This window comes from Nansenia antarctica (assembly GCF_963989245.1).
Source record: "Nansenia antarctica genome assembly, chromosome: 7".
Classification (NCBI taxonomy): Eukaryota; Metazoa; Chordata; class Actinopteri; order Argentiniformes; family Microstomatidae; genus Nansenia; species Nansenia antarctica.
The window spans coordinates 65,715,671-65,739,628 of record NC_137677.1 but is presented as its reverse complement, the minus strand read 5'-3'; the positions used below and the strand labels follow the sequence as shown (position 1 = coordinate 65,739,628).

At 42.2% G+C, this 23,958-nt stretch overlaps 1 protein-coding gene across 1 annotated transcript in view; it reads right to left on the bottom strand.

The window, feature by feature from the left end:
- The window catches only part of neb (nebulin), a gene marked incomplete at both ends in the record, with an annotated part of 100,482 nt that overhangs the window by 41,711 nt on the left and 34,813 nt on the right, over window positions 1-23,958 (bottom strand). Inside the window, 50 exons of the mRNA XM_080537055.1 lie at window positions 1-87; window positions 277-381; window positions 859-1,056; window positions 1,364-1,477; window positions 1,609-1,716; window positions 1,834-1,938; window positions 2,055-2,159; window positions 2,796-2,900; window positions 3,164-3,361; window positions 3,522-3,632; window positions 3,885-3,992; window positions 4,217-4,321; window positions 4,851-4,955; window positions 5,612-5,716; window positions 6,274-6,585; window positions 6,839-6,946; window positions 7,092-7,193; window positions 7,420-7,518; window positions 7,649-7,753; window positions 7,928-8,239; window positions 8,340-8,447; window positions 8,769-8,873; window positions 9,085-9,288; window positions 9,829-10,140; window positions 10,264-10,371; window positions 11,267-11,371; window positions 12,413-12,616; window positions 12,868-13,179; window positions 13,270-13,377; window positions 13,998-14,102; window positions 14,270-14,473; window positions 15,465-15,776; window positions 16,003-16,110; window positions 16,423-16,527; window positions 17,721-17,924; window positions 18,095-18,406; window positions 18,504-18,611; window positions 18,816-18,920; window positions 19,044-19,247; window positions 19,418-19,729; window positions 19,827-19,934; window positions 20,045-20,149; window positions 20,332-20,535; window positions 20,627-20,938; window positions 21,027-21,134; window positions 21,336-21,440; window positions 21,564-21,767; window positions 21,860-22,171; window positions 22,475-22,582; window positions 22,886-22,990. The exon at window positions 1-87 is cut by the window's left edge and continues 18 nt beyond it. Of these exons, the coding sequence (XP_080393181.1) occupies window positions 1-87; window positions 277-381; window positions 859-1,056; window positions 1,364-1,477; window positions 1,609-1,716; window positions 1,834-1,938; window positions 2,055-2,159; window positions 2,796-2,900; window positions 3,164-3,361; window positions 3,522-3,632; window positions 3,885-3,992; window positions 4,217-4,321; window positions 4,851-4,955; window positions 5,612-5,716; window positions 6,274-6,585; window positions 6,839-6,946; window positions 7,092-7,193; window positions 7,420-7,518; window positions 7,649-7,753; window positions 7,928-8,239; window positions 8,340-8,447; window positions 8,769-8,873; window positions 9,085-9,288; window positions 9,829-10,140; window positions 10,264-10,371; window positions 11,267-11,371; window positions 12,413-12,616; window positions 12,868-13,179; window positions 13,270-13,377; window positions 13,998-14,102; window positions 14,270-14,473; window positions 15,465-15,776; window positions 16,003-16,110; window positions 16,423-16,527; window positions 17,721-17,924; window positions 18,095-18,406; window positions 18,504-18,611; window positions 18,816-18,920; window positions 19,044-19,247; window positions 19,418-19,729; window positions 19,827-19,934; window positions 20,045-20,149; window positions 20,332-20,535; window positions 20,627-20,938; window positions 21,027-21,134; window positions 21,336-21,440; window positions 21,564-21,767; window positions 21,860-22,171; window positions 22,475-22,582; window positions 22,886-22,990 (8,013 nt within the window). The remainder of the gene's footprint in view (window positions 88-276; window positions 382-858; window positions 1,057-1,363; window positions 1,478-1,608; window positions 1,717-1,833; window positions 1,939-2,054; window positions 2,160-2,795; window positions 2,901-3,163; window positions 3,362-3,521; window positions 3,633-3,884; window positions 3,993-4,216; window positions 4,322-4,850; window positions 4,956-5,611; window positions 5,717-6,273; window positions 6,586-6,838; window positions 6,947-7,091; window positions 7,194-7,419; window positions 7,519-7,648; window positions 7,754-7,927; window positions 8,240-8,339; window positions 8,448-8,768; window positions 8,874-9,084; window positions 9,289-9,828; window positions 10,141-10,263; window positions 10,372-11,266; window positions 11,372-12,412; window positions 12,617-12,867; window positions 13,180-13,269; window positions 13,378-13,997; window positions 14,103-14,269; window positions 14,474-15,464; window positions 15,777-16,002; window positions 16,111-16,422; window positions 16,528-17,720; window positions 17,925-18,094; window positions 18,407-18,503; window positions 18,612-18,815; window positions 18,921-19,043; window positions 19,248-19,417; window positions 19,730-19,826; window positions 19,935-20,044; window positions 20,150-20,331; window positions 20,536-20,626; window positions 20,939-21,026; window positions 21,135-21,335; window positions 21,441-21,563; window positions 21,768-21,859; window positions 22,172-22,474; window positions 22,583-22,885; window positions 22,991-23,958) is intronic.

Below are 23,958 nucleotides of genomic sequence, written 5' to 3'. Positions count from 1 at the left end.
GCTCAACTTGGCGGTCTCGTAAACGGGGGTCTCCAGGACGACAGAGTAGTCCTTGAAATGTTCGATACCCTTGGCTCTGTACTTGTTCTAGAAGGGCAGAACCAGAAACACATTCCATCAACAACCATAATGTCCTCATATTCCACATCAACTCAAAATCAGATGCCTTTAAGTCCATTGGATAGCTTTAATCAATGGAGAGAATCAAATGAAAGAGGGAGGGAGGGAGGAGGGAGAGGTGGGGGAAGGTAGGTAGGTGCCAGAGTGCTCACTCACCTCGCTCTGGAGGTTGTCAGCGTTCTTGACTCTGAGAATCTCAGGTGTGTCCCAGGTGTAACACCCAACACCCTTCAGCCAGGTCAGGTCTTCCTTGTAGAAGATCTGGAGAGACACAGAAAAATTAGCCGTGTGAGACGTCAGCCAAAAGGAACGGCGTATGGTATAACTAGATACATCTGGTGTAGTCGTATAATCATCACCACTACTTTCTCTGACTATCAGACCCATGTCGACTTCTAAATATCCCCCCACAAATGTAACAAACTAATAAAATAATTCATATTTATATTATTTATTTTTTATTTTTCCTTTATTTATACAGGTAAAAAACACATTGAGCCCCAAGGGCTCATTTTCAAGTGTGACCTGTTCACAGGCATACAACAGCAACATCCACCACAAACAAATACAATACAAAACCTGGCCTACATAGTCTAAAAATAAACTAAAACTACATAGTCTAAAACTAAAACTAGTCTAAAACAGTCTAAGATAATCTAAAACTAAACTAAAACTAGACATCTAAAGAGCTTAAAACAGACGTCGCATCGTGAGGTAAAGTAGTAAAGGATGACTCACGTCGCTGAGCTGCTCGTTGACCTTGCGGGCCTGGACGTACACCTGCATGTCGGGCATGCAGATCCACTGGTGCAGGTACTTGCGGTAGCCGATCTCACTGACGGCGTCCTGGGTTTGGCGGGCCGACACGATATCCATCATGTCTGGGGGGACGTGGATCTTCGCCTTGGTCTTCTCATAGTCCTCATGGTACAAGCGCTAGAAGAAGAACATCCAAACCATAATCAGTCAATGTGGATATATACTGTTATGTATTCCCATGCGTTAGGGGGCGCTCTAGGCACCCGTTGAGTGTAACTGATAACGTGGTTTATGATGCTAGTAAAGCAGAGTTAAAACGGATACCAATGTCTCGACCTGCGTTCATGTGTGGCTCTCTTACTAACCAGTGTATCTATTATATTATATAGCATAATATATACATATATATATATATAATAAACTGTAGATGAGACATGAAATGTAGACAGAGAGAGAGAGGAGATTGTGAGGAGGTTCCACTCACGTCAAGGCAGAGCTTTCCTGCTTTGAGACAGCGCGCCGTTTGGGGGTCGTCCTCCAGGGATTTGGGCAGGGTGTAGAGGGACTTGAACTTCTCGTAATCCTCCTTGTATTTCACCTGTAGAAAGATCATATTGGTTTGAGAACGGGCCACTTTGTCGGTGTGAACTTGTATGAAGAGTAACACTGAAGTCCTGGGGGTTTCAAACACAATTCCTAGAGGTCAAAGGTTGTTTGAGATGAACTCACGCCGCTCAGGATGACCTTCTGCTGTTTGGCGTGGGCGAGGGCATTGGAATCTGCAGGGATGGTGTACTCCTTGTCCTTGACCTTGTCCCAGGCAGCAGTGTACGCTTGCTGTTGACAACAAAACAACAACAGAACATCACAATCACAAACACGGCATACAAGAGTCTTTAAGGAAACATTCTAGTATTTTTGCTGTGATACGTTATGCTATGGTTCAGCACGTACGGTGCTGTAGAAGTGCTTGAGGTCTTGGTATCTCGCGTAGTCGTAGGTATCCAGAATTGTGGTGTACAAGTGCTTCTCCTTGTGGTAAGCCTCCCTGTAGTTCAGCTGTGGAAATAAAAGAGCCGTGATTTTTGATTAAAACGTTTTGATGACATGATTTCTATGCAGGATACTGAAGAGACCAGGAATATTTCTCTCTATATATTATTTCTGTCACTCACCTCGCTGGCCCATGTGCTACCCAGGATAGCCGTCACGTAGGACGGGGTGTCTGTCACGATGGAATAGTTGTTGAACTCCCTCTTCGCCTCCTCTTTGTATTTGAGCTGTAAGAAAACAGAGGCAGAGAATAGTCAACAACAGTCCCCCACTGTTTCTCAACAGTCTCATGTCGTTAGTATTTTTCAATTAGCTATAAGAGTGACCGCTCTTAGGGTTAGGGGTCCTCATAAAAGAATAACATAAGCGTTATGATTTATTATGGGACCATAAAGATATAACCAATAGAGGGCACACCACACTCCCTAACTAGGATTATAAGGGTGGGCGGCATGTTGTCAACTTTCTTCATCTTCTGTGATTTGAGTGGGTGGGAATGTTGGTGTTCACTCCCAGCAGCTGTGCTGGAGTGTAGAGTCAACACAGTGTCTCAGTTAGGTCAGTTACTTATTGGTACCACTAGATGGCGTCATGCGCCCGAAAGCTATTTACAATCTCTAGATATTGAAGAAGAAGAAGTCCATGCATTGATCCAATTGGCTGATGCCTTCCCAACTCATAGGAAGACCCATCCTAGTTGACTACACTACGGCGGAACTTCATGATGTCACAAAAGCAGATGTCCAGATGTGATTATTCTTATTCTTTCCATCTCTATGGAGGGGAACTGGTAATCAATCAAATCAGAATCAAAAGACTAAAACAAATGGTGGTATATGATCAGAAAGAGTGTGGCTACTCACTTCGCTCTGGAGCTCATAGGACTTCTTGGCACGGAGGATCTCTGGTGTGTCCCAGACGTAGCAGCCGATGCCCTTCATCCAGTTCAGGTCGTCTTTGTAGAACACCTGACAAACAACAACAACAACACGCGATCAGTTGGATGAGATGAGAAGTCAGAGGGAGAGACGGATAAGGACAGCAGGGCAGTGGAGGACAGCAGGGGGATGGAGGACAGCAGGGGGGTGGAGGACAGCAGGGCAGTGGAGGACAGCAGGGGGGTGGAGGCTGGTGGAGGTAGAAATGGAAAGACGGTCCTCTGGTTTCTACCTCTACCGGCCTCTACCTCTACCGGCCTCTACCTCTGCAGACTATCGACGAAGGAACCTACGTCGCTGAGAATCTCGTTGTTCTTGCGTGCGCGGGTCACGTCCTCCTGTTCGGGGTGGCAGGTCCAGTTGTGCACGTAGGTGCGATACAGAATGTCGCTCAGCATGTCCTGGCACTTCTTAGCCACCTTGTTGGCGATGATGTCCTCCGGGATGTGGTTCTTGGTTTTGCTCTCATGGTAGGACTTTTGGTAAAGCCTCTGAAATAAGAGATGTTCACAACGTTTGTGATTGTTGTCATCATCTCAACTTTAAGTTAGAGACTTAACTATCTGTTTTACTCATTGAGCATTTGCAGAATAGAACCACTAATTATCATGCAACCATACAAAAGGTGATGTGAGCATGATGGCTTCTTACCAGACCCTTCTCTCTCTCCTGTTCTCCACAGCGCATCACCTCAGGGAAGTCGACCAGAGTGTTGGCCAGGTAGTGGCCCTTGGCCTTCTCGTGTTCTTTGTGGTATTTAGCCTGAAAGGTTTCAAGGTCAAAAGGAAAACAAACGGTCAGCATCAAACAAAAAGCCAAAAGCTGTGATGATACAGCAGGGAAATAAACAAACACCGCTCTGCATGCTTTCAAACCACCACTACCATCACAACCTTTATATGGAATTAAAACGCCCTGGGTTCTCTCTATCAGTTACGAATGCATATGATGATAGTTATAAACATCTGACTCTACATACTGTCTCCCGACCATCCAGAAGTACAGTAAACTCACATCGCTGACGATCTCCCTGTTCTTCTTTGCTCCTAGCAGAGGCAGGAACTGGTGGTCCAACTGGTAACCTGTGGCCTTGCTTTCGTCCCAGGCCATTTTGTAGTATTTCTGCAAACACACAATCCTCAGTGTTAAAAACAGAAGTTATTAATAAATGTATATCTCCGATTTACAGATACAGCAGCTAAATCAACCGATGAGTCAACTGAATCAACAGTAGATGAATCAACTGAATCAACAGTAGATGAATCAACAGAATCAACAGTAGATGAATCAACAGTAGATGGATGAATCAGATGAGTTCTGAGTCAGGACAGGCGTCTGTGTGTTACCTCGCTGATGTTCCGGGAGACGTCCCTGCAGTGGGCCAGCGCGGGGGTGTCCTCAGCGCCGATATAGTGGCCCTTCTCCATGTTGAAGGTCTCCTTGTACTTCAACTACACAACAACAGCACACAGAGACACAGGTAAGGATCAAAAATGTATAGTGTATGATATATTTTAATGTTTGATATTGTAATTTAAAGTATGTTTTATATGCTAAATGTTATTTGTAATATATGTTTTAAATGTGGACTCCAACTAGATATATGTGTTTTATATTATGCCAAATGTAAAATTGTGTGATGTATGATATATTTTAATGTTTGATATTTGTGATTTAAGTATGTTTTACATGTTAAATGTTATTTGTAATGTATGTTTTAAATGTGGACCCCACTAAAAGTAGCTCATGCCTATGGGTATAGCTAATGGGGATCCTTCCAATAAATAAACAAATAAATAAATAAATAAAGACAAGATCCCATTACATGACCTCCTTGCTTGTTCCTTCTTAAGATACGGATCAAACACAACACATACACATCAATAATATCTGCAGTCTATTTTCTTATTTTCTTATTTTCTTATTTCTATTTTCGTATTTTTGCTCAACTAAAGATAATAGTGGAAATCAATAACTCACATCACTGAGGATGATAGCGTTGTGCTGAGCGAGGACAACCTCGGGAGTGTCCACGATGTGTGTGTACTTGGCGAAGTTGTCTTTGGCGTCCTTCTTGTACAACCTCTGTAAGAGAGAGGAGAGACACATGGTGAGACGTCCGGTGCTGACGAGACGGTATTAGGAGCATAATGTGTCAGATGAAACAACAAAAGAAGAAACCATACCAAGAATGGGAAAAGATGAAATGTTAAACAGATTTTTAATCACTTCCCATATCAAATGTTCTACTGTGCTGAACATTATGTCAATAAAAGCATCAGAAAAAGGGAAGGCAGGGTATATACAGGAATCTTGAGGTTAATTTCAATCCCTTTCTAAGACTTTTTAAAGACCTTGTCAATAATATTTCCAGACCTCACCGCCACTTCGAGCTGTAACCGTTGACATCAGTGACACCTTTAACTTAACAGCTTTAGTTTATGTATTTTTAAAAATCTTTTTAATAGACTAAACCACTATCATACAACAGAATTTCCGGTTCATCTTTGTTTTTTAATAAAATTAATACATTCACGAACTTTTACTAAAAGTTTTTAGGACTCAAACTCTTTGGACAGAGTCTTATTCAGAAAAATACCCAGAAAATTCAAGACCTCATAAAATCGTGATAAGACTTTTTAATACTTATTAAGGGTCTTGATTTTCCCAAAATTGATTTATCAACTTTTAATACTTTTCAAGACACCGCGGATACCCTGGGAAGGGAAAGAGGAACTTACCTCGTTGAGGACCTTCTGGGCGTTCCTGACTTTGACGTGATCGACAGACTCGGCCGGCGCCCAGCCACAGCCTCGGAGCCATTCCAGATCGGCCCTGTACACGTTCTGAACACATAGGGAGCAGCGTCAGTCAAGCCTTCATTTTTTTACCAATAGATATTTTCATAGATAATTAATCTGTAACGATACTCCAAGTGTAAAATCGTGACTTTAGAATTATAAGGTTCTATCTCAATTTTTGTCAAAATTGTGTTTATTAATGCCTGTTATTTTTTTAAATGTTGGCATTTTTTTAGTTAGTAATTAATAAAATACAAAGGTTCCATCTCACAAAACATAATGGAAAACTTTGACGCTCAATATCTCTGAACTGCCCTAAACGGAGATAGAACCTTATCATTCTAAACGGAGATAGAACCTTATCATTCTAAACGGAGATAGAACCGTATCATTCTAAACGGAGATAGAACCTTATCATTCTAAACGGAGATAGAACCTTATCATTCTAAACGGAGATAGAACCTTATCATTCTAAACGGAGATAGAACCTTATCATTCTAAACGGAGATAGAACCTTATCATTCTAAGCTCACAAATAGATATTTTCATAGATAATTAATCTGTAATGATACTCCCAAGTGTCAAAGTGGTGCTGAACTCACATCACTCTTCAGATCGTAGGCTTTCCTGGCCTGGACGACATCAGTGGCGTCTGGCAGACAGGTCCAGCTGTGCAGGTGAGTCCTGTAGTTGAAGTCGTTCACCTGGATCTGGCATTTCTTGGCCAGTTCAATGCACAGCATGTCCACTGGGAGGTGGAACTTGGTCTTGGACTTGTTGAAGTCCTTCTTGTACAGGGCGTCACTCTGTATCTTGGCTGAGTTCAGAGCCAGCATGAGCAGGGGGTCGTCAGCAACACTCAGGGCACCAATGTGGTGACCGACCTGTTTGCGGTATCCAGCCTTGTACTTGTGCTGAGGAAGAGAAGTTTGAACATAATTTGAATGCATTCTCATTCAGTGATTTTAAAATCAGTGAGTAGAACAGCTGCTTAGAATAACATAAAAAAAAAAAAAAATGCTATTCGAATGACAAATAAAGAAGCCACACCAACTCATGATTATCGACAATCTTCAGAATAATAGTTGTATTCATTGTTTTTTTTATCAAAACCGTTGAAGGCTGGACAGTCTCCTATCGCCTTCCCTTTGCGCCAAGTCCTCATACCTCACTCTGTACTTTGTTGTTGTGGATGTTCTGCTTGATGTTAACAGCATCTCCAGGCATGAAGTACCCTGTGGCTTTAATCTTGTCCCACTCCTTGGTGTACAGTTTCTGGAACAGGGTAAAACACAATACATAGTAGTTTTAGAACGGCTATGAGTCGTTCAAATGACACTCTTTGATTGCTGGTCTCAAATGCCTCTTTTGACCTCTCCAAACTTCTGAAAGGACAAATGAAAAGGAGCGTTGGTCTTACCGGGTGAACGTTCTTCGCCACCTCTCTGGCTGTCTGCAGACCCGGGGTATCCTTCAAGGAGTACTTGGTCTTGTCCTTGTGCCAGGCCTCACGGTACTTAGCCTGCACAACGTGAAAGGTAGAGAACATAGTTATACATGGGGAGGGATTCTCTTTGTGAAGGGCATATTTGGTACAGGCACTGATGTTACAAACAAACTGTGAAATTAGGCAAAGTTGATTTAGTACTGTATGATAATGCACATTCATTCAGAACAATTGACACAAACACACAAGCCATGGAATAATTATTTGTCGTTATATGTTGCTTAGGAAGGTTCCCGCTCACCTCGTTGAGGACCTCTGCTGCGTTCTTGGCACAGACCAAGTCCATCCTGTCAACGGGGGCAATAAACTTCTGCTGGTCCAGCTTGACACGGTAGCCTCTCTGCAAGACAACATCAATCAAACAACGATTAAACAAATCGTCAACAATGGCTAAACAAACACGGATCTTCAATGCTTTTCCAATGCACTTGTACTGTCGAGACATCAGACACTAGATGGGACACACTTACCTCAGCCAGGACGGCCTGGGCGTTCTTCACCTTAAGCACCTCTAGGGACTCGTGTGGGTTCCAACCGCATCCACGCAGCCACTCCAGATCAGCCTTGTATACAGCCTGGGGGAGGACAACAGGTTTTCATCAACATATACAGTAGATGTCAAAGTACCAATACTATACAGTTGATTTGCTCTTTCTTAAAAAGAACAGTGAACAGAGGATGAACACAACTGTATATGGACAGAAGAACATTGAAATGATTCCAAATGCAGTAAGTAAAAGTAAGCTCACATCACTCTTCAGATCGTAGGCTTTCCTGGCCTGGACGACATCAGTGGAGTCTGGCAGACAGGTCCAGTTGTGCAGGCGAGTCCTGTAGTGGAAGTCGTTGGTCTGGATCTGGCATTTCTTGGCCAGTTCAATAGTCAGCATGTCCACTGGGAGGTGGAACTTGGTCTTGGACTTGTTGAAGTCCTTCTTGTACAGGACATCACTGGCAATCTTGCCTGAGTTCAGAGCCAGCATGATCAGAGGGTCGTCGTGGATGCTGAGTGCACCAATGTGGTGGCCAACTTGCTTGCGGTAGCTTGCAAGGTACTTGTACTGTTTGAAGAGAAAAAGGGATCAAAATGTTAATGACACTGTGTGAATCATTTCAAGTGATCTAAATTAAATGGACTAAAGTTCATTCTTAATCTCTTACCTGGCTGATGATGTCTCTAGATTTTTTGGCCTTCAGTATGTCGATGGCATCCTCCTTAATCTGGAATCCCTTAGCCTTGTCGGTATCCCAGGCATGGGTGTACAATTTCTGGAAAACAGAAAGATCATCTGTAAGTCAAGTCATCACTGGACATGGTAAAATGTGTGAGAATATGTGCTTTTAAACATAGATCATGCTATAATAATAATAATAATAATAATAATGCATTTTATTTGTATTGCACTTTTAGTTCAAAAAGAATCTCAGAGTGCTACAGAGAGAAAAAAAACAACAACCGTAAAAACAGAATAAGTTAAAAACAAAACAACCTAAAAACATAATAAGTTAAAAACATTAAAACAGTAAAAAAACTAACAAAATAAATCACAAGAATCAACACAGCTATGTGCCTCAGTGACCCGTGCTTACGTTGCTGATGTTGATAGCGTTGGCCTTGGACAGCTCGATAGAGGGGATGTTATGTGGGATGTGGATTTTAATCTTGTCTTTGTCCCAAGCTTCGTGGTATTTCCTCTGTGAATAACAAACAAGCAAACAAACAGAGTTAACGATACGTCATAACCATTAGTCTCGCGGGGGGGGGGGGGGGGTCTCTCCATTTCAAAGCTCCACCTCACACTGTTACTAGAAATGTGGAAAGAGACCCAAGGTAATAAGATCAGACTGTTGTTCGTTGTTCCACGTTTTGGCTACTTAATGATTAAAAGGGGAGGGAAATACTCACAAGGCTGATGTTGTCAGCGTTCTGCTTGGACAGGACGATCTCGGGAAGGTCGACAACACTAGTGAACTTGATGCTGCTGGGGGGCTGGCGGTACAGTCTCTCGTTGAGGATGGTCTGGGCGTTCTTGGCCTTGACGACGTCAACCGAACCCTGGATCAGCCAACCGCACCCTCTGAGCCACTCCAGGTCAGCCTTGTACACCGCCTGAAAGACAGGAAGCACGTTTTATCACGAGTCAGCCGTTGCATAAGTAAGTAAGTAAGTAAGTAAAGCTTTATTTATATAGCACCTTTCATACAAGAAATGCAGCTCAAATTGCTTTACAACAGGAATAAGAACATTAAGTGAAAATAAATAAATAAACATATATAAAAACATGCATAGAATGAATATAAAAGCAGGGGAAAACAGTAAAAAGAAAAGGTAAAGGTCAGTCTTTCTCTAATTCCCATTGGTTTTCACCACAAACATCAGTTTTTGGAAAAGGTCTGTCTCAGTCTCTGTGTACGTTCTCAGTCAAGGAAATTACCCACAAACTATCCTAGCTTGTCTTGCCGGATCGTTGAGGCTAGTACCATTTGTTCTTACAAGATGCACCTTTTTATTTCCCATAAAGGGAGTGCTATGTACGGGTGGTTGGATCTCGCTTCGTTCTATTCTATTCAACGGTGGACAGGTAAACGTAAGGTAAACGATACAGCAACAATGGTTCAGTAGACGTGAAACTAAACTGTCTGTACTTACGTCACTGCGGAGGTCGTACACCTTCCTGGCCTGGACGACATCACTGGAGTCCGGCAGACAGGTCCAGTTGTGCAGGCGAGTCCTGTAGTTGAAGTCGTTGACCTGGATCTGGTTCTTCTTGGCCAGTTCAAAGGCCATCATGTCCACTGGGAGGTTGAACTTGGTCTTGATCTTCTCATAGTCCTTCTTGTAAATGTTGTCGCTGGAGATCCTGCCTGCGTTGGCGGCCAACATGCACATCTGGTCGTCCTGGATGCTGAGGGCTCCAACATGGTGGCCTTGTTGCTTGCGGTAACCTGCCTTGTACTTGTACTGAAACATTTGAAAAGGTACAATTCATGTTTTTATTCAATATATTGATATTTATTTAATGGCTAAACAGTGTGCTTATTATGATTACTGCCAATGCTCTGGCAGAGGATGTGTTATACATACGTCACTGATGATCTCCCTGCCCTGCTTGGCAGCTTTGACAGAGATGGCGTCCTTGGGCAGGTAGTAGCCCTTGGCGATGGTCGCCTCGAAGCCTGCACGGTAATGTTTCTGAAAAAACAGAAAAAAACGTGATCCATTAGTGTCTTCAGTGGATCAACTAGAATTCTGTAGAATGTTCAGAAATGGTTCCAATCAACGAGTGTTCTATAAGGAAGAGTGGTGCCAATGAAAGGGTCCCCGTTTTTCTATTGGCCAATGCCAAATAGTTCCTTTACATTAATACCTACGGAGCATGATGCCAGGCAACTGGTTGTTAGTCCAATAAAAAAATCTATATCTGGTAGATCAGGAAGATTAACCAGAGAGATATATGGAGCTATTTAGCACCACTCTTCTAATAAACCACTCTGGTTATGATGATAGAGATGAAAGACAGATAGCAGATGAAAGATAGATAGCAGATGAAAGATAGACAACAGGTGAAAGATAGACAACAGGTGAAAGACAGACAACAGATGAAAGATAGATAGCAGATAAAAGAGACAACAGATGAAAGATAGATAGCAGATGAAAGATAGACAACAGATGAAAGATAGATAGCAGATGAAAGATAGACAACAGATGAAAGATAGATAGCAGATGAAAGATAGACAACAGATGAAAGATAGATAGCAGATGAAACGTAGATAGCAGATGAAAGATAGATAGCAGATAAAAGAGACAACAGATGAAAGATAGATAACAGATGAAAGACCGATAGCAGATGAAAGATAGACAACAGATTAAAGATAGACAACAGGCGAAAGATAGATAGCAGATGAAAGAGAGACAACAGATGAAAGATAGATAGCAGATGAAAGATAGATAGCAGATGAATGATAGATAACAGATGAAAGACAGATAGCAGATGAAAGATAGATAGCAGATGAAAGATAGACAGCAGATGAAACGTAGATAGCAGGTGAAATAGGTGTTCAGCTGTGGTTCCAGTGACACCACCTACCAGGCTGGTGTTGAGCTTGTTCTGCTTGCCCAGAAGGATCTCTGGTGTGTCTGGGTTGATGTGAAGGTGGATTTTGTCTTTCTCCCAGGCTTCAACGTAGGCTTTCTGTGGGGGGGGGGGGGAGCAGTTAACACTAGAACAGCCATGGGTGGGGTCATTTGACCAAGTGATTAAAAATGTTTTTATATCTTTGCACTCGATCAAATTTCAGGACCCTCCTTTCATGACTTTTCCTAGATATGTGCTTTCTACCACCCAGTATCCTCATAAGGATAAGCTATTATAAAGCTATTTAGAGCAGTTTTTCTGTGTAGGAGGCAAGCCAGTTTACAAGAGGCGCCAACTAGTGGTCTTTGAGTGTAAGTTGCAGTTTCCCATTCTAAAGACTATGGTCGTTTAACCCCCACAAGGTGGAGCTAAGAGTAGGTGAAATAGGCACGGCTGTCCTAGTGTTAAAGAGACGTGGCTCTCTCTAATACTGTTACTACTGAAATACTGTTGTTGTCCTGCACCTAGGCCTGAGGCCTCGTGTCACACCTCTGCAATACAATTTCAAAACAGAGAGGGAACATTTAACACTTAATCAGCCATGATACGTGAGTATAGAAAAGTGTTCTATCTTTGCATTCGATCAAATTTCAGGACCCTCCTTTCATGACTTTTCCTAGATATGTGCGTTCTACCACCCAGTATCCTTACATTTTCAACATCACATCAGGATAAGCTAGTATAAAGCTATTTTGCAGTTTTTCTGTGTAGGAAGCAGGCTAATTTACAAGCCCCCATTTGACCCCCTCTTTTAGTAGGTAAAAAAGGCACGGCTGTTCTAGTGTTCAATCCAATGCCCTTCCCTTAGTGGCCCAGGTGCATCACTGTCAGGCCTTTTTCAACTCATGCGATGAACAATCTCATGCGATGAACAATCTCATGTGATGATATCTCCAAAGATTCAGTGCCATGTTTCACTACTGCTCTGTTTTGCATTTTAGTGCAGTAAATACATATAACAATTCTGCATAATACAAGGCTGATTTAAAAAAAAGTCTAGGTCACTTTCAGAGGATTTACCCCCACACTAGTATTTAGTATGAAATATTAGGAGAAACAAACAATTAACAATCAACCTAAAAGGAGAGTGTCCATTACCTTGTCCATTATCTGGGCATTAGCCTGGGCCAGGACGTATGGCATGCCGTCGGTTTTGGCAGTAAACTTGAAGTTGCTGGGGTGCTGGCGGTAGCCCCTCTCAGCCAGGATCTGTCCAGCCTTCTTGGCCTTCTCCACGTCGATGGAGCCAATGGGGACCCAGCCGGTGCCTCTGAGCCACTCCAGATCAGCTTTGTACACAGCCTAATGTCATATATGAGAAACCAAGTGCTTAGTCTGTGAACTTTGGAAGTATAATGGGTTGTCTTGCCCTTGAATGATACTGTAGATGCACCCCACACACCTCAAAGGCTTAATGAGTGAATCTCTCTCAAAACGTATGTCACTGCACAAATCATAGACCTTCCTGGCATTCTCTTCAATGGTGGACAGGTAAACGTTAGGATACAGCCACAATGGTTCACTAGACATAAAACTAAACTGTCTGTACTTACGTCACTGCGGAGGTCGTACACCTTCCTGGCCTGGCGAACATCACTGGAGTCTGGCAGACAGGTCCAGTTGTGCAGGCGAGTCCTGTAGTTGAAGTCGTTGACCTGGATCTGGCATCTCTTGGCCAGTTCAATAGTGAGCATGTCCACTGGGAGGTGGAACTTGGTCTTGGACTTGTTGAAGTCCTTCTTGTACAGGGCATCACTCTGTATCCTGGCTGAGTTCAGAGCCAGCACCATCAGGGGGTCATCCGCGACGCATCTGGCACCGATGTGGTGGCCAACTTGCTTGCGATAACTGGCCAGATACTTGTACTATATGGATGAAAGATATATACACAAATTGCCAATAACTGTGATGAATCGATGGCAAAAAGAGAAACATTTAAAGTATACAATACTTACATTACTGATGATTTCTCTGCCATGCTTGGCAGCTTTGATGGAGATGGCGTCAGACTTGATGTCATATCCCTTCCTGAAGGATTCCTCAACAGCTTGTCTGTACAATTTCTGCAATAAGAATAAAGCTGTGATTAGTACTATCCATGGCAGCGGATGGGAAAAACCTAGGACTCCAATTTGCAAAACAAGTGAAAAAGTAATAAAAGTCAGCCCACCATAACCTAAATGTTTCTAATAGACACGGAGACCGACAATTTGTGTTTGCATGATGTGCAATGCATCTTCAGACTGTTTACTAAAACTGGTTGAATAATCACTGTTGTTTTCTCAAAAACAAGGCAACATAAAAATCATGCTATGGAATTGTTAGGTTTATTTTGCTCATAACCTAACATCTATATTTACCTGGGAAAAATAGATAACATGACATCCAAACATTACATTACAAACCAAAATTGCTCCCAGTGAGCGGGCCAGCGCCTTGCATGGCAGCTTGCCGCCATTGGTGTGTGAATGTGTGTGTGAATGGGTGAAGGAGAGGCCGTTGTAAAGCGCTTTGGAGCAGCTTTGGAGCAGCAAAAAAGGCGCTATATAAGTGCAGTCCATTTACCATTTACCATTTACAATCCGACATGCCATGTCCATGTCATAGGACTCAGGAAAGCTTGACAGCTTCAAATGGAGAGTTAGGAATGTACATTAGTGAAGGCGAGGAGGGTCTGCTGTACCTTGCTCATGTTAAGAGCGTTGGCTTTGGCCAGGACAAGTTCAGGCAGGTCTGGGGTCACATGAGTCTTGATCTTATCAGCCTCCCAAGCCTGATGGTACTGGCGCTGAAACATGAGAGAAAAATGCTCATGTTAAAATGATGCCAATCGCAAAAACATAGGATGGAATATTCAAACTACTGGTCAAGTCATTGATTAAAAATAACAGATCATCAACACCAGCATGTTCTTAAATGTGAAACATGTCTACATAAGGCTGTGTCGTGTCATACCTGGTTCATGATTTCAGCATTTGCCTTAGCCAACACCATGGGCATGGCTGTCATGTCAGTGGTGTATTTGAGTATATCTGGCTTCTGTTTGTAGCGTCGGTCACTCAGGATCTCTCCAGCTTTCTTGGCTTTCAGCACATCCAGAGAGCCGATGGGGACCCATCCAACACCCCGCATGAACTCCATGTCCGCCTTGTAGACCGCCTGAGGGGTGCAAAGGAAATCGTGACGTTAGAATTATAAGGTTCTATCTCCATTTCTGGTCAAAATTTAGTTTTTTACATAATCTGATGCATTAGGTGTTTATTAATGCCTATTTTTAAAATGTTGACATTTTTGAGTTAGTAATTCCTAAAATACAAAGGTTCCATCTCACAGAACATAACGGAATGTAAAAACGTTGATGCTCAATATCTCTGAACTACCCTAAACGGAGATAGAACCTTATCATTCTAAGCTCACGAAATGTGTTTCTACTTTTAAAGGATTTGAGGATTTTACTTCTTGGGGGCGCTCTCTGGCCAAAAGGGGTCCCCTAAATAATTTGAAGAATAATGCAAAAAAAATAAATCTCATTGCTCAAAAGGGGGCACACCTACCAATAAACAAAAGCATACCATTAGCCTTTAAGTTTCTAAGCATAAAACTATGGATTGTGTGGCTTAATGACCTAATCAATTGATGGATATGACATCATAGGAGTCTAATTTTAAATTAATAATTTTGCCATTTAGCAGACGCTTTTATCCAAAGCGACTTACAATTACGAATTACAGGGACATTCCCCCTGGAGTAACTGAGGGCTAAGTGCCTTACTCAAGGGCACACTAGTAGTGGTGTGGTTTCAGGCGGGATTTGAACTCACAACCTTCCGATCACAAGTCCAACTCACTATCCACTAGACCACCACTACCCCACCACTACTTGAGTATACACTCAAACCGTACACTCAACACCTTACCAAATATCAAGTTTAACAATTAGCAATTAAACTTCGATAACATATCTTTAATATGACTATAAGCCGTAAAAGAACAAACATGGAAGTGATTCCTGGAAGGGACATGCATTGGTGTTGCATTCAGATGCATTCAGAGGAAACTTTCGATTTTGATTCGTTCTATTCAATGGTGGTAAATGTTAGGATACAGCAACAATGGTTCACTAGACATAAAACTAAACTCTCTGTACTTACGTCACTGCGGATGTCGTACACCTTCCTGGCCTGGACAACATCTTGGGAGTCTGGCAGACAGGTCCAGTTGTGCAGGCGAGTTCTGTAGGCGGCATCGTTGACCTGGATCTGGTTCTTCTTGGCAAGTTCAAAGGCCATCATGTCCACTGGGAGGTTGAACTTGGTCTTAGATTTGTGGAAGTCCTTCTTGTACAGGGCATCACTCTGTATCCTGGCTGAGTTCAGAGCCAGCACAAGCAGGGGGTCATCTTCGACGCATCTGGCACCAATGTGGTGGCCACGTTGCTTGCGATAATTTGCATGGTATTTGTACTGAAAGAGATCAATAGAGAATTAATGGGTTTGTCTCCCTACTGTACCTTGCACAAAGACAATGGTGCATTGATGCACGTCCATTTTGAATGTCCATTTGTCAGCATTTAAAAGAGGAAATTCCAACAATGACCTTATAGCCTGAGTTACATCACAACACTCTATACACTCTAAACACTAACTATTGGTATAGTGTCAAGGAAGATGTTGGAAAAACGTCACTTACATCGCTGATGATCTCTCTCCCCTGCTTGGCGTGTTTGACAGAGATGGCGTCCCCAGGGAGGTAGTAGCCCTGTTTGATGGTGTCCTGGTAACCTTGTTTATATTTTTTCTGTGAAAGAACAAGAGAATACATTTCATCATTTCATCTTTATACCGCACTATCCAATGCACTGTTGTCTGTCCTGTGTTGTTGTTGTGTTGTCCTGTTTTTTGATATGTGAAAAAAGTATAAACGCACTTGCTGTGGTGACGAAGCAAATTCCTATATGTGTAATGCATAGTGGCAATAAACGTTATCTCAATCTCAATCTCAATCTCTCAATCAGAATCCTAACATATTTAAATGGTCGAGAGACCAATGAGATAGAAGACAGGTACTGCAAATGACAACAGAAGACGAGGTGAACAGAAGACGACTCACTTCGCTCATGTTGATGTTGTTCTGTTGGGCCAACAGAATCTCCGGAGTGTCGGGGTTGATGTGAAGCTTGACCTTGTCCTTCTCCCAGGCTGCACTGTACGCTTTCTGTGAGGAAGAAGGATAGAGAGGGTTGTGACATTCAGGAAGTATGTCTCTGTACTCTGTACTCTGTTGCAGTTCTATGAAACGAGTTGCCAAGCTATTTGAAAACTCTGTCTTCAGTAAACACCTTTACAGTGGCAATTTAAAACATGTCTGACAAACAGCATGTTGGTGTAATTTGATACACACACACCTCTGATGTAGTTTTAAATTGTTGTGAATATTTGTAATTGTTGTTACTAATATGTATCTGTTGTTGTGTTTTATTGGAGGCCTACGTGAGTGTGATGTGCTCGTCTTGCCCGCCCCTTGCCATCTTACTGGAGGACCACAATGGAAATAAGCCTTCAGACTTTGTTGTGTTTTTTTTTTTATCCTCGATCATTTTTTATGTAGAATATAGATTATTAGAGAGTTGATTGATTGATTGATTTGATCTTATATTTAAAAGTAGTAAACTACTCAGTATACTGATGTCCCTGGCTGGATCAGATGACTACTTTTAAATATCAGATCAAATCAATCAATCAATAAACTCTCTAATAATCAATGTCATGCGTTGCACTTTGAGGCTTCATGTCTCACCTTCACACTGTGTTTCTAAATCTAACACGCTTCCTTCAGTGTCTCAGGTGCATCACTGTCATGCCTCTTATCAACATCTCATGTGATGTTTTACTACCGCTCTGTTTTCAGTTTTAGTACAATAACTATATACAGTACAGCAGCGATTCCCAACCTATGGGCCGCGGCCCTCTGATGGTCCGTGAGAGTACTGCAAGTGGGCCGCCAAATCATGGGCAAAATATTTTTTTAATAATAGTTTGTTTTACATCCATACATCTATACATCCATGGTACTGTATTTATTTATTTAAAACCTTAAAAAATGCATCATCAGTGTGCTACTACTAGGCCTACCTATGTATGTATGATGACTGTATGATGAGGCATATGGAATCTCCAATAAGAATAAGAGAATAATGATGACACAAAAAGATGTTTTACGCGTCCATAAAATGCCTGTGTGGGCCAGATTTTTAACTGGGCCTTGAGTCCAAAAAGGTTGGGAACCGCTGGTCTAGGTCATACCTTCAGGAGATTTCCCCCACATTAGTAAATAGGAGATATTAGGAGAATATGAGGAACGAACAAACAAACAAACAATGAACAAACAAACTAAACAGGAGACTGTACCTTGTCCATTATTTGGGCATTAGCCTGGGCCAGGGCGTATGGCATGCCGTCGGTTTTGGCAGTAAACTTGAAGTTGCTGGGGTGCTGGCGGTAGCCCCTCTCAGCCAGGATCTGTCCAGCCTTCTTGGCCTTCTCCACGTCGATGGAGCCAATGGGGACCCAGCCGGTGCCTCTGAGCCATTTCAGATCAGCCTTGTACATATTCTGGATACACCAATAAAACAAGGGTTAAAATAGTACATAATATAATATCAGATCTGTACACAGCCTGAGAAGAATATCATTCTAGAATTAAATGGTGTCATCTTAAATCTTTTATAACAACACATAAGACTCAGTGATGACAGAATACATTATCAAATGATCATACTTACATCACTGTTGATCTCATAGACATGTCTGGCCTGGACAACATCAGTGGAGTCTGGCAGACAGGTCCAGTTGTGCAGGCGAGTTCTGTAGGCGGCATCGTTGACCTGGATCTGGTTCTTCTTGGCAAGTTCAAAGGCCATCATGTCCACTGGGAGGTTGAACTTGGTCTTAGATTTGTGGAAGTCCTTCTTGTACAGGGCATCACTCTGTATCTTGGCTGAGTTCAGAGCCAGCATGAGCAGGGGGTCATCTTCGACGCATCTGGCACCAATGTGGTGGCCAATCTGTTTGCGGTATGCTGCATGGTATTTGTACTAAAGGGAGGAAAAAATAATTTCAGTACAGAAATAGAGCACACACAATATTCATATACTCATTTATTTTGTGATAACCAGGACAATATTAACTTACATCGCTAATAATTTCCCTTCCTTTCTTAGCTGCGATGATAGCAATGGCATCATTGCGCAGATCATAGCCCTTCTTCTTCGAATCTTCATTCGCTTTTTTGTATTTTGACTGAAAAGAGATTTGACATAAAAGACACCATGTGAAAACCAGTGAGTAAATCATTGTTGTGTGAATATAGCTTAAAGACATTGAATGCTTGCCAAAAGTTGTCTTTCTTGTTTACATGTTTCAGAGAAGATATACTGCTGACAAATTAAATACTGATTATCGAAGCAAAAATGTAGCATGAGTTGTTTAGCATGCAAGCCTTACCTCGCTGTAGGCGATTTTGTTCTGTCTTGCCAGAACCACCTCCATTGAGTCAGGCATGATGTGGATTTTGGTCTTGTCCTTCTCCCAGGCTTTGGTGTATGATTGCTGCAAAGATGAGATTAATTAATAACCGTTTTATTGATCTAGCTATAAACACAATCATTCCAAAACATTATTGAGGCTGAGATGGACATCACAAGATTTCAACAGTAAATGCATAGAACATACCTTGTTGGCAATGTCATTATTGGCTTTAGCCAAGACCAACCCCATGTCTTGAACTGAGCTGGTGAACTTAAATTTGCTGGGGTGCTGGCGGTAGCCCCTCTCAGCCAGGACCTCGCCGGCCTTCTTCGCCTTCTCCACGTCGATGGAGCCAATGGGGACCCAGCCGGTGCCTCTGAGCCATTTCAGATCAGCCTTGTACATATTCTGGATACACCAATAAAACAAGGGTTAAAATAGTACATAATATAATATCAGATCTGTACACAGCCTGAGAAGAATATCATTCTAGAATTAAATGGTGTCATCTTAAATCTTTTATAACAACACATAAGACTCAGTGATGACAGAATACATTATCAAATGATCATACTTACATCACTGTTGATCTCATAGACATGTCTGGCCTGGACAACATCAGTGGAGTCTGGCAGACAGGTCCAGTTGTGCAGGCGAGTTCTGTAGGCGGCATCGTTGACCTGTTTCTGGTTCTTCTTGGCAAGTTCAAAGGCCATCATGTCCACTGGGAGGTTGAACTTGGTCTTAGATTTGTGGAAGTCCTTCTTGTACAGGGCATCACTCTGTATCTTGGCTGAGTTCAGAGCCAGCACGAGCAGGGGGTCATCTTCGACGCATCTGGCACCAATGTGGTGGCCAATCTGTTTGCGGTATTCTGTATGGTATTTGTACTAAAGGGAGGAAAAAATAATTTCAGTACAGAAATAGAGCACACACAATATTCATATACTCATTTATTTTGTGATAACCAGGACAATATTAACTTACATCGCTAATAATTTCCCTTCCTTTCTTAGCTGCGATGATAGCAATGGCATCATTGCGCAGATCATAGCCCTTCTTCTTATCAGCTTCATATGCTTTTTTGTAGTGGCTCTGTATAGAAAAATCAACAGAAATTAGTATCTACACTTTTAGCATTCCTTTTGAAAGGGTATACTATACATATTACAATGATTGCAATTGATCTGTTGTACTGTACTCACCAGACTGTAGGTGCTCTTGTTCTGTTGTGCCAAAACCACATCCATTGCATCTGGCATGATGTGAATCTTGGTCTTGGCCTTCTCCCAGGCCGCAACATAAGTTTGCTGCATTAACGAGAAGTTTAGAGAAGGAAACAGTTAGTTCAAGATCTAGCCAATAATGTTCATATCCATCTCCAATGCTTAGTATAGAGACTCATCTAACTGTTCAGCAAATGTTATATAATGAAACTATAATTTGGCAAATCTTTTAGGACAATTGATGAAAATTACTGTTAAGACAATACCTTGTTGGCAATGTCAGCATTGGCTTTAGCCAAGACCAATCCCATGTCTTGAACTGAGCTGGTGAACTTAAAGTTGCTGGGGTGCTGGCGGTAGCCCCTCTCAGCCAGGACCTGGCCGGCCTTCTTCGCCTTCTCAACATCGATGGAGCCAATGGGGACCCAGCCGGTGCCTCTGAGCCATTTCAGATCAGCCTTGTACATATTCTGGATACACCAATAAAACAAGGTTAAAATAGTACATAATAAAAGGGACAAATTAAGGAGTAAAAACAGTTTGAAGTGAATTTATACTTACATCACTCTGGATTTCACTCAGATGTCTGGCCTGGACAACATCAGTGGAGTCTGGCAGACAGGTCCAGTTGTGCAGGCGAGTTCTGTAGTGGGCATCGTTGACCTGGATCTGGTTCTTCTTGGCAAGTTCAAAGGCCATCATGTCCACTGGGAGGTTGAACTTGGTCTTAGATTTGTGGAAGTCCTTCTTGTACAGGGCATCACTCTGTATCTTGGCTGAGTTCAGAGCCAGCATGAGCAGGGGGTCATCTTCGACGCATCTGGCACCAATGTGGTGGCCAATCTGTTTGCGGTATGCTGTATGGTATTTGTACTAAAGGGAAGAAAAATAATTTCAGTACAGAAATAGAGCACACACCATACTCACTTATCTTGTGATAACCAAGACAATATTAACTTACATCACTAATAATTTCCCTTCCTTTCTTAGCTGCGATGATAGCAATGGCATCATTGCGCAGATCATAGCCCTTCTTCTTCGATTCTTCATTCGCTTTTTTGTATTTTGACTGAAAACAGATTTGACATAAAAGACACCATGTGAAAACCAGTGAGTAAATCATTGTTGTGTGAATATAGCTTAAAGACATTGAATGCTTGCCAAAAGTTGTCTTTCTTGTTTACATGTTTCAGAGAAGATATACTGCTGACAAATTAAATACTGATTATCAAAGCAATGTAGCATGAGTTGTTTAGCATGCAAGCCTTACCTCGCTGTAGGCGATTTTGTTCTGTCTTGCCAGAACCACCTCCATTGAGTCAGGCATGATGTGGATCTTGGTCTTGTCCTTCTCCCAGGCTTTGGTGTATGATTGCTGCAAAGATGAGATTAATTAATAACCGTTTTATTGATCTAACTATAAACACAATCATTTTAAAACATTATTGAGGCTGAGATGGACGTCACAAGATTTCAACAGTAAATGCATAGAACATACCTTGTTGGCAATGTCATTATTGGCTTTAGCCAAGACCAATCCCATGTCTTGAACTGAGCTGGTGAACTTAAATTTGCTTGGGTGCTGACGATACAGCGGCTCACTCAGGACCTGGCCGGCCTTCTTCGCCTTCTCAACATCAAGGGAGCCAATGGGCACCCATCCCATGCCTCTCAGCCATTTCAGATCAGCCTTGTACATATTCTGGATACACCAATAAAACAAGGGTTAAAATAGTACATAATATAAGGAACAAATTAAGGAGTAAAAACATTTTGAAGTGAATTTATACTTACATCACTCTGGATTTCACTCAGATGTCTGGCCTGGACAACATCAGTGGAGTCTGGCAGACAGGTCCAGTTGTGCAGGCGAGTTCTGTAGTGGGCATCGTTGACCTGGATCTGGTTCTTCTTGGCAAGTTCAAAGGCCATCATGTCCACTGGGAGGTTGAACTTGGTCTTAGATTTGTGGAAGTCCTTCTTGTACAGGGCATCACTCTGTATCTTGGCTGAGTTCAGAGCCAGCATGAGCAGGGGGTCATCCTCAATGCATTTGGCACCAATGTGGTGGCCAATCTGTTTGCGGTACGCTGTATGGTATTTGAACTAAAGGGAGGAAAAATAATTTCAGTACACAAACAGAGCACACTAAATAAATGAATACAAATTCCATTGTAAGTCCATATACTTAAGTTCATCTGGGAGATGAGAGAGAGAGATAACCTGCAGACTGAAACATCATTTCTTTGAAACATCGAATAATGTACCCTCTCCAAAAGACGTCGACCTTGAGATCTCTTTATTTAATCTCATTGCAAAGCTGAAAACTATTGTGTTGCAGCTTCTCTTGTTTCGTTCAAACATTTGAGTGCACAGTAAACATCGTTGAATAATAAGTGATAAACGTACATCGCTGGCGATGGTTGTAGATAATTTGGCTGCCTGGATTGCAATGGCGTCGTTACGGAGATCATACCCCTTCTTCTTGGCCTGCTCGTTGGCCAGCCTATACAGTTTCTGAGGAGGAAACACAAAAGACAGAATTAGGATAACGCAGGGCTTTTGTTCTACAATAATATGTGCAAGTTAGGGCTCCAAGATGGTGTATCAAATGTAGACTAGCTAACTAAGAGTCTGCCTATGTGAGGGGAAGCAGGACAGGACATGTCTGTACTGTAGGTCTCAGATACTGTGGTAGTGTTATACATCACATCTCAGCGTGGTGCATGAGTTGTCATCACAGACCGGCCTAGAATCTATCTTCTACTTCTAGTTCAACAGACTTTGAAAGGAAGAACGGCTACAGGAAGCGTGACTTACATTGCTGGCGTTGAGCGTGTTCTGCTTAGCCAGAAGCACTTCCATGCAGTCCGGCATGACGTGGATCGTGGTCTTGGCCTTCTCCCAGGCTTTTGAGTAGGTTTGCTGTAAGATGGATACAACATTTAAGCAATATCACACGGGAGGGAGTGCTGTTATACTGAACATCAGCACGGCTTTGATTCGGTCGTGGGTACGAGGCCGCAGCGCAAATTTATTAGTTAACAGTAATAAGTGACAACAGATTATGATTTGTTGGTTTATTTAATCAGTTATTTTGGCTCCGTCAACAAAAAATAGTTCCGCAACTGGACTGTTGCCTAGTAACCTGAACACAAACATCTGCAGGCTAGCTACTTTGTATTAAAGGTAATTTCGGAGTGATACATACAGTTAATTAAAAGTCCCAGTGCTGTTATACTGTATATCAGCACTCATGGAATGCCTCTTGTCCAATCAAATTACTTGGTCGGAACTAACTGTTGTATAGACAGTGCATGCGTTTGTTACTAGTAGGCTAGATTACTGTAATGCTCTCCTGACAGGTCTCCCCAAAAAAATGATAAATAGACTACAAATGGTTCAAAATGCTGCTGCTCGTGTCCTTACTAGGACCAAACGAAGAGCGCACATCACACCTGTCTTGAGATCACTACACTGGCTCCCTGTCAGTCATAGAATAGACTTTAAGATCCTTTTACTAGTTTATAAATCACTTCACTGTGATGCACCCAATTACATGGTGGACATGCTCATAAGATACACACCAGCTAGACCCCTACGGTCTAGTGGCACGGAACTTTTAATAGTGCCAGAGGCTAGGACAAAGAGATTTGGAGGATCAGCTTTTAGCATATATGCTCCTAGATTGTGGAACACCCTACCTGAGGGCCTGAGGTTGTCTAAAACTCAGGACATTTTTAAGCGTGACCTCAAAACCTACTTATTCAATGTCGCCTTTTGATACTACGGGAGACATTGGACATTATAGAACTAGGATCACTAGGCCATTACACCATACTCGTGTTTTGAGATTTGTGTTGACAGGAAAATGGACCCGGGTGCTGATGAGG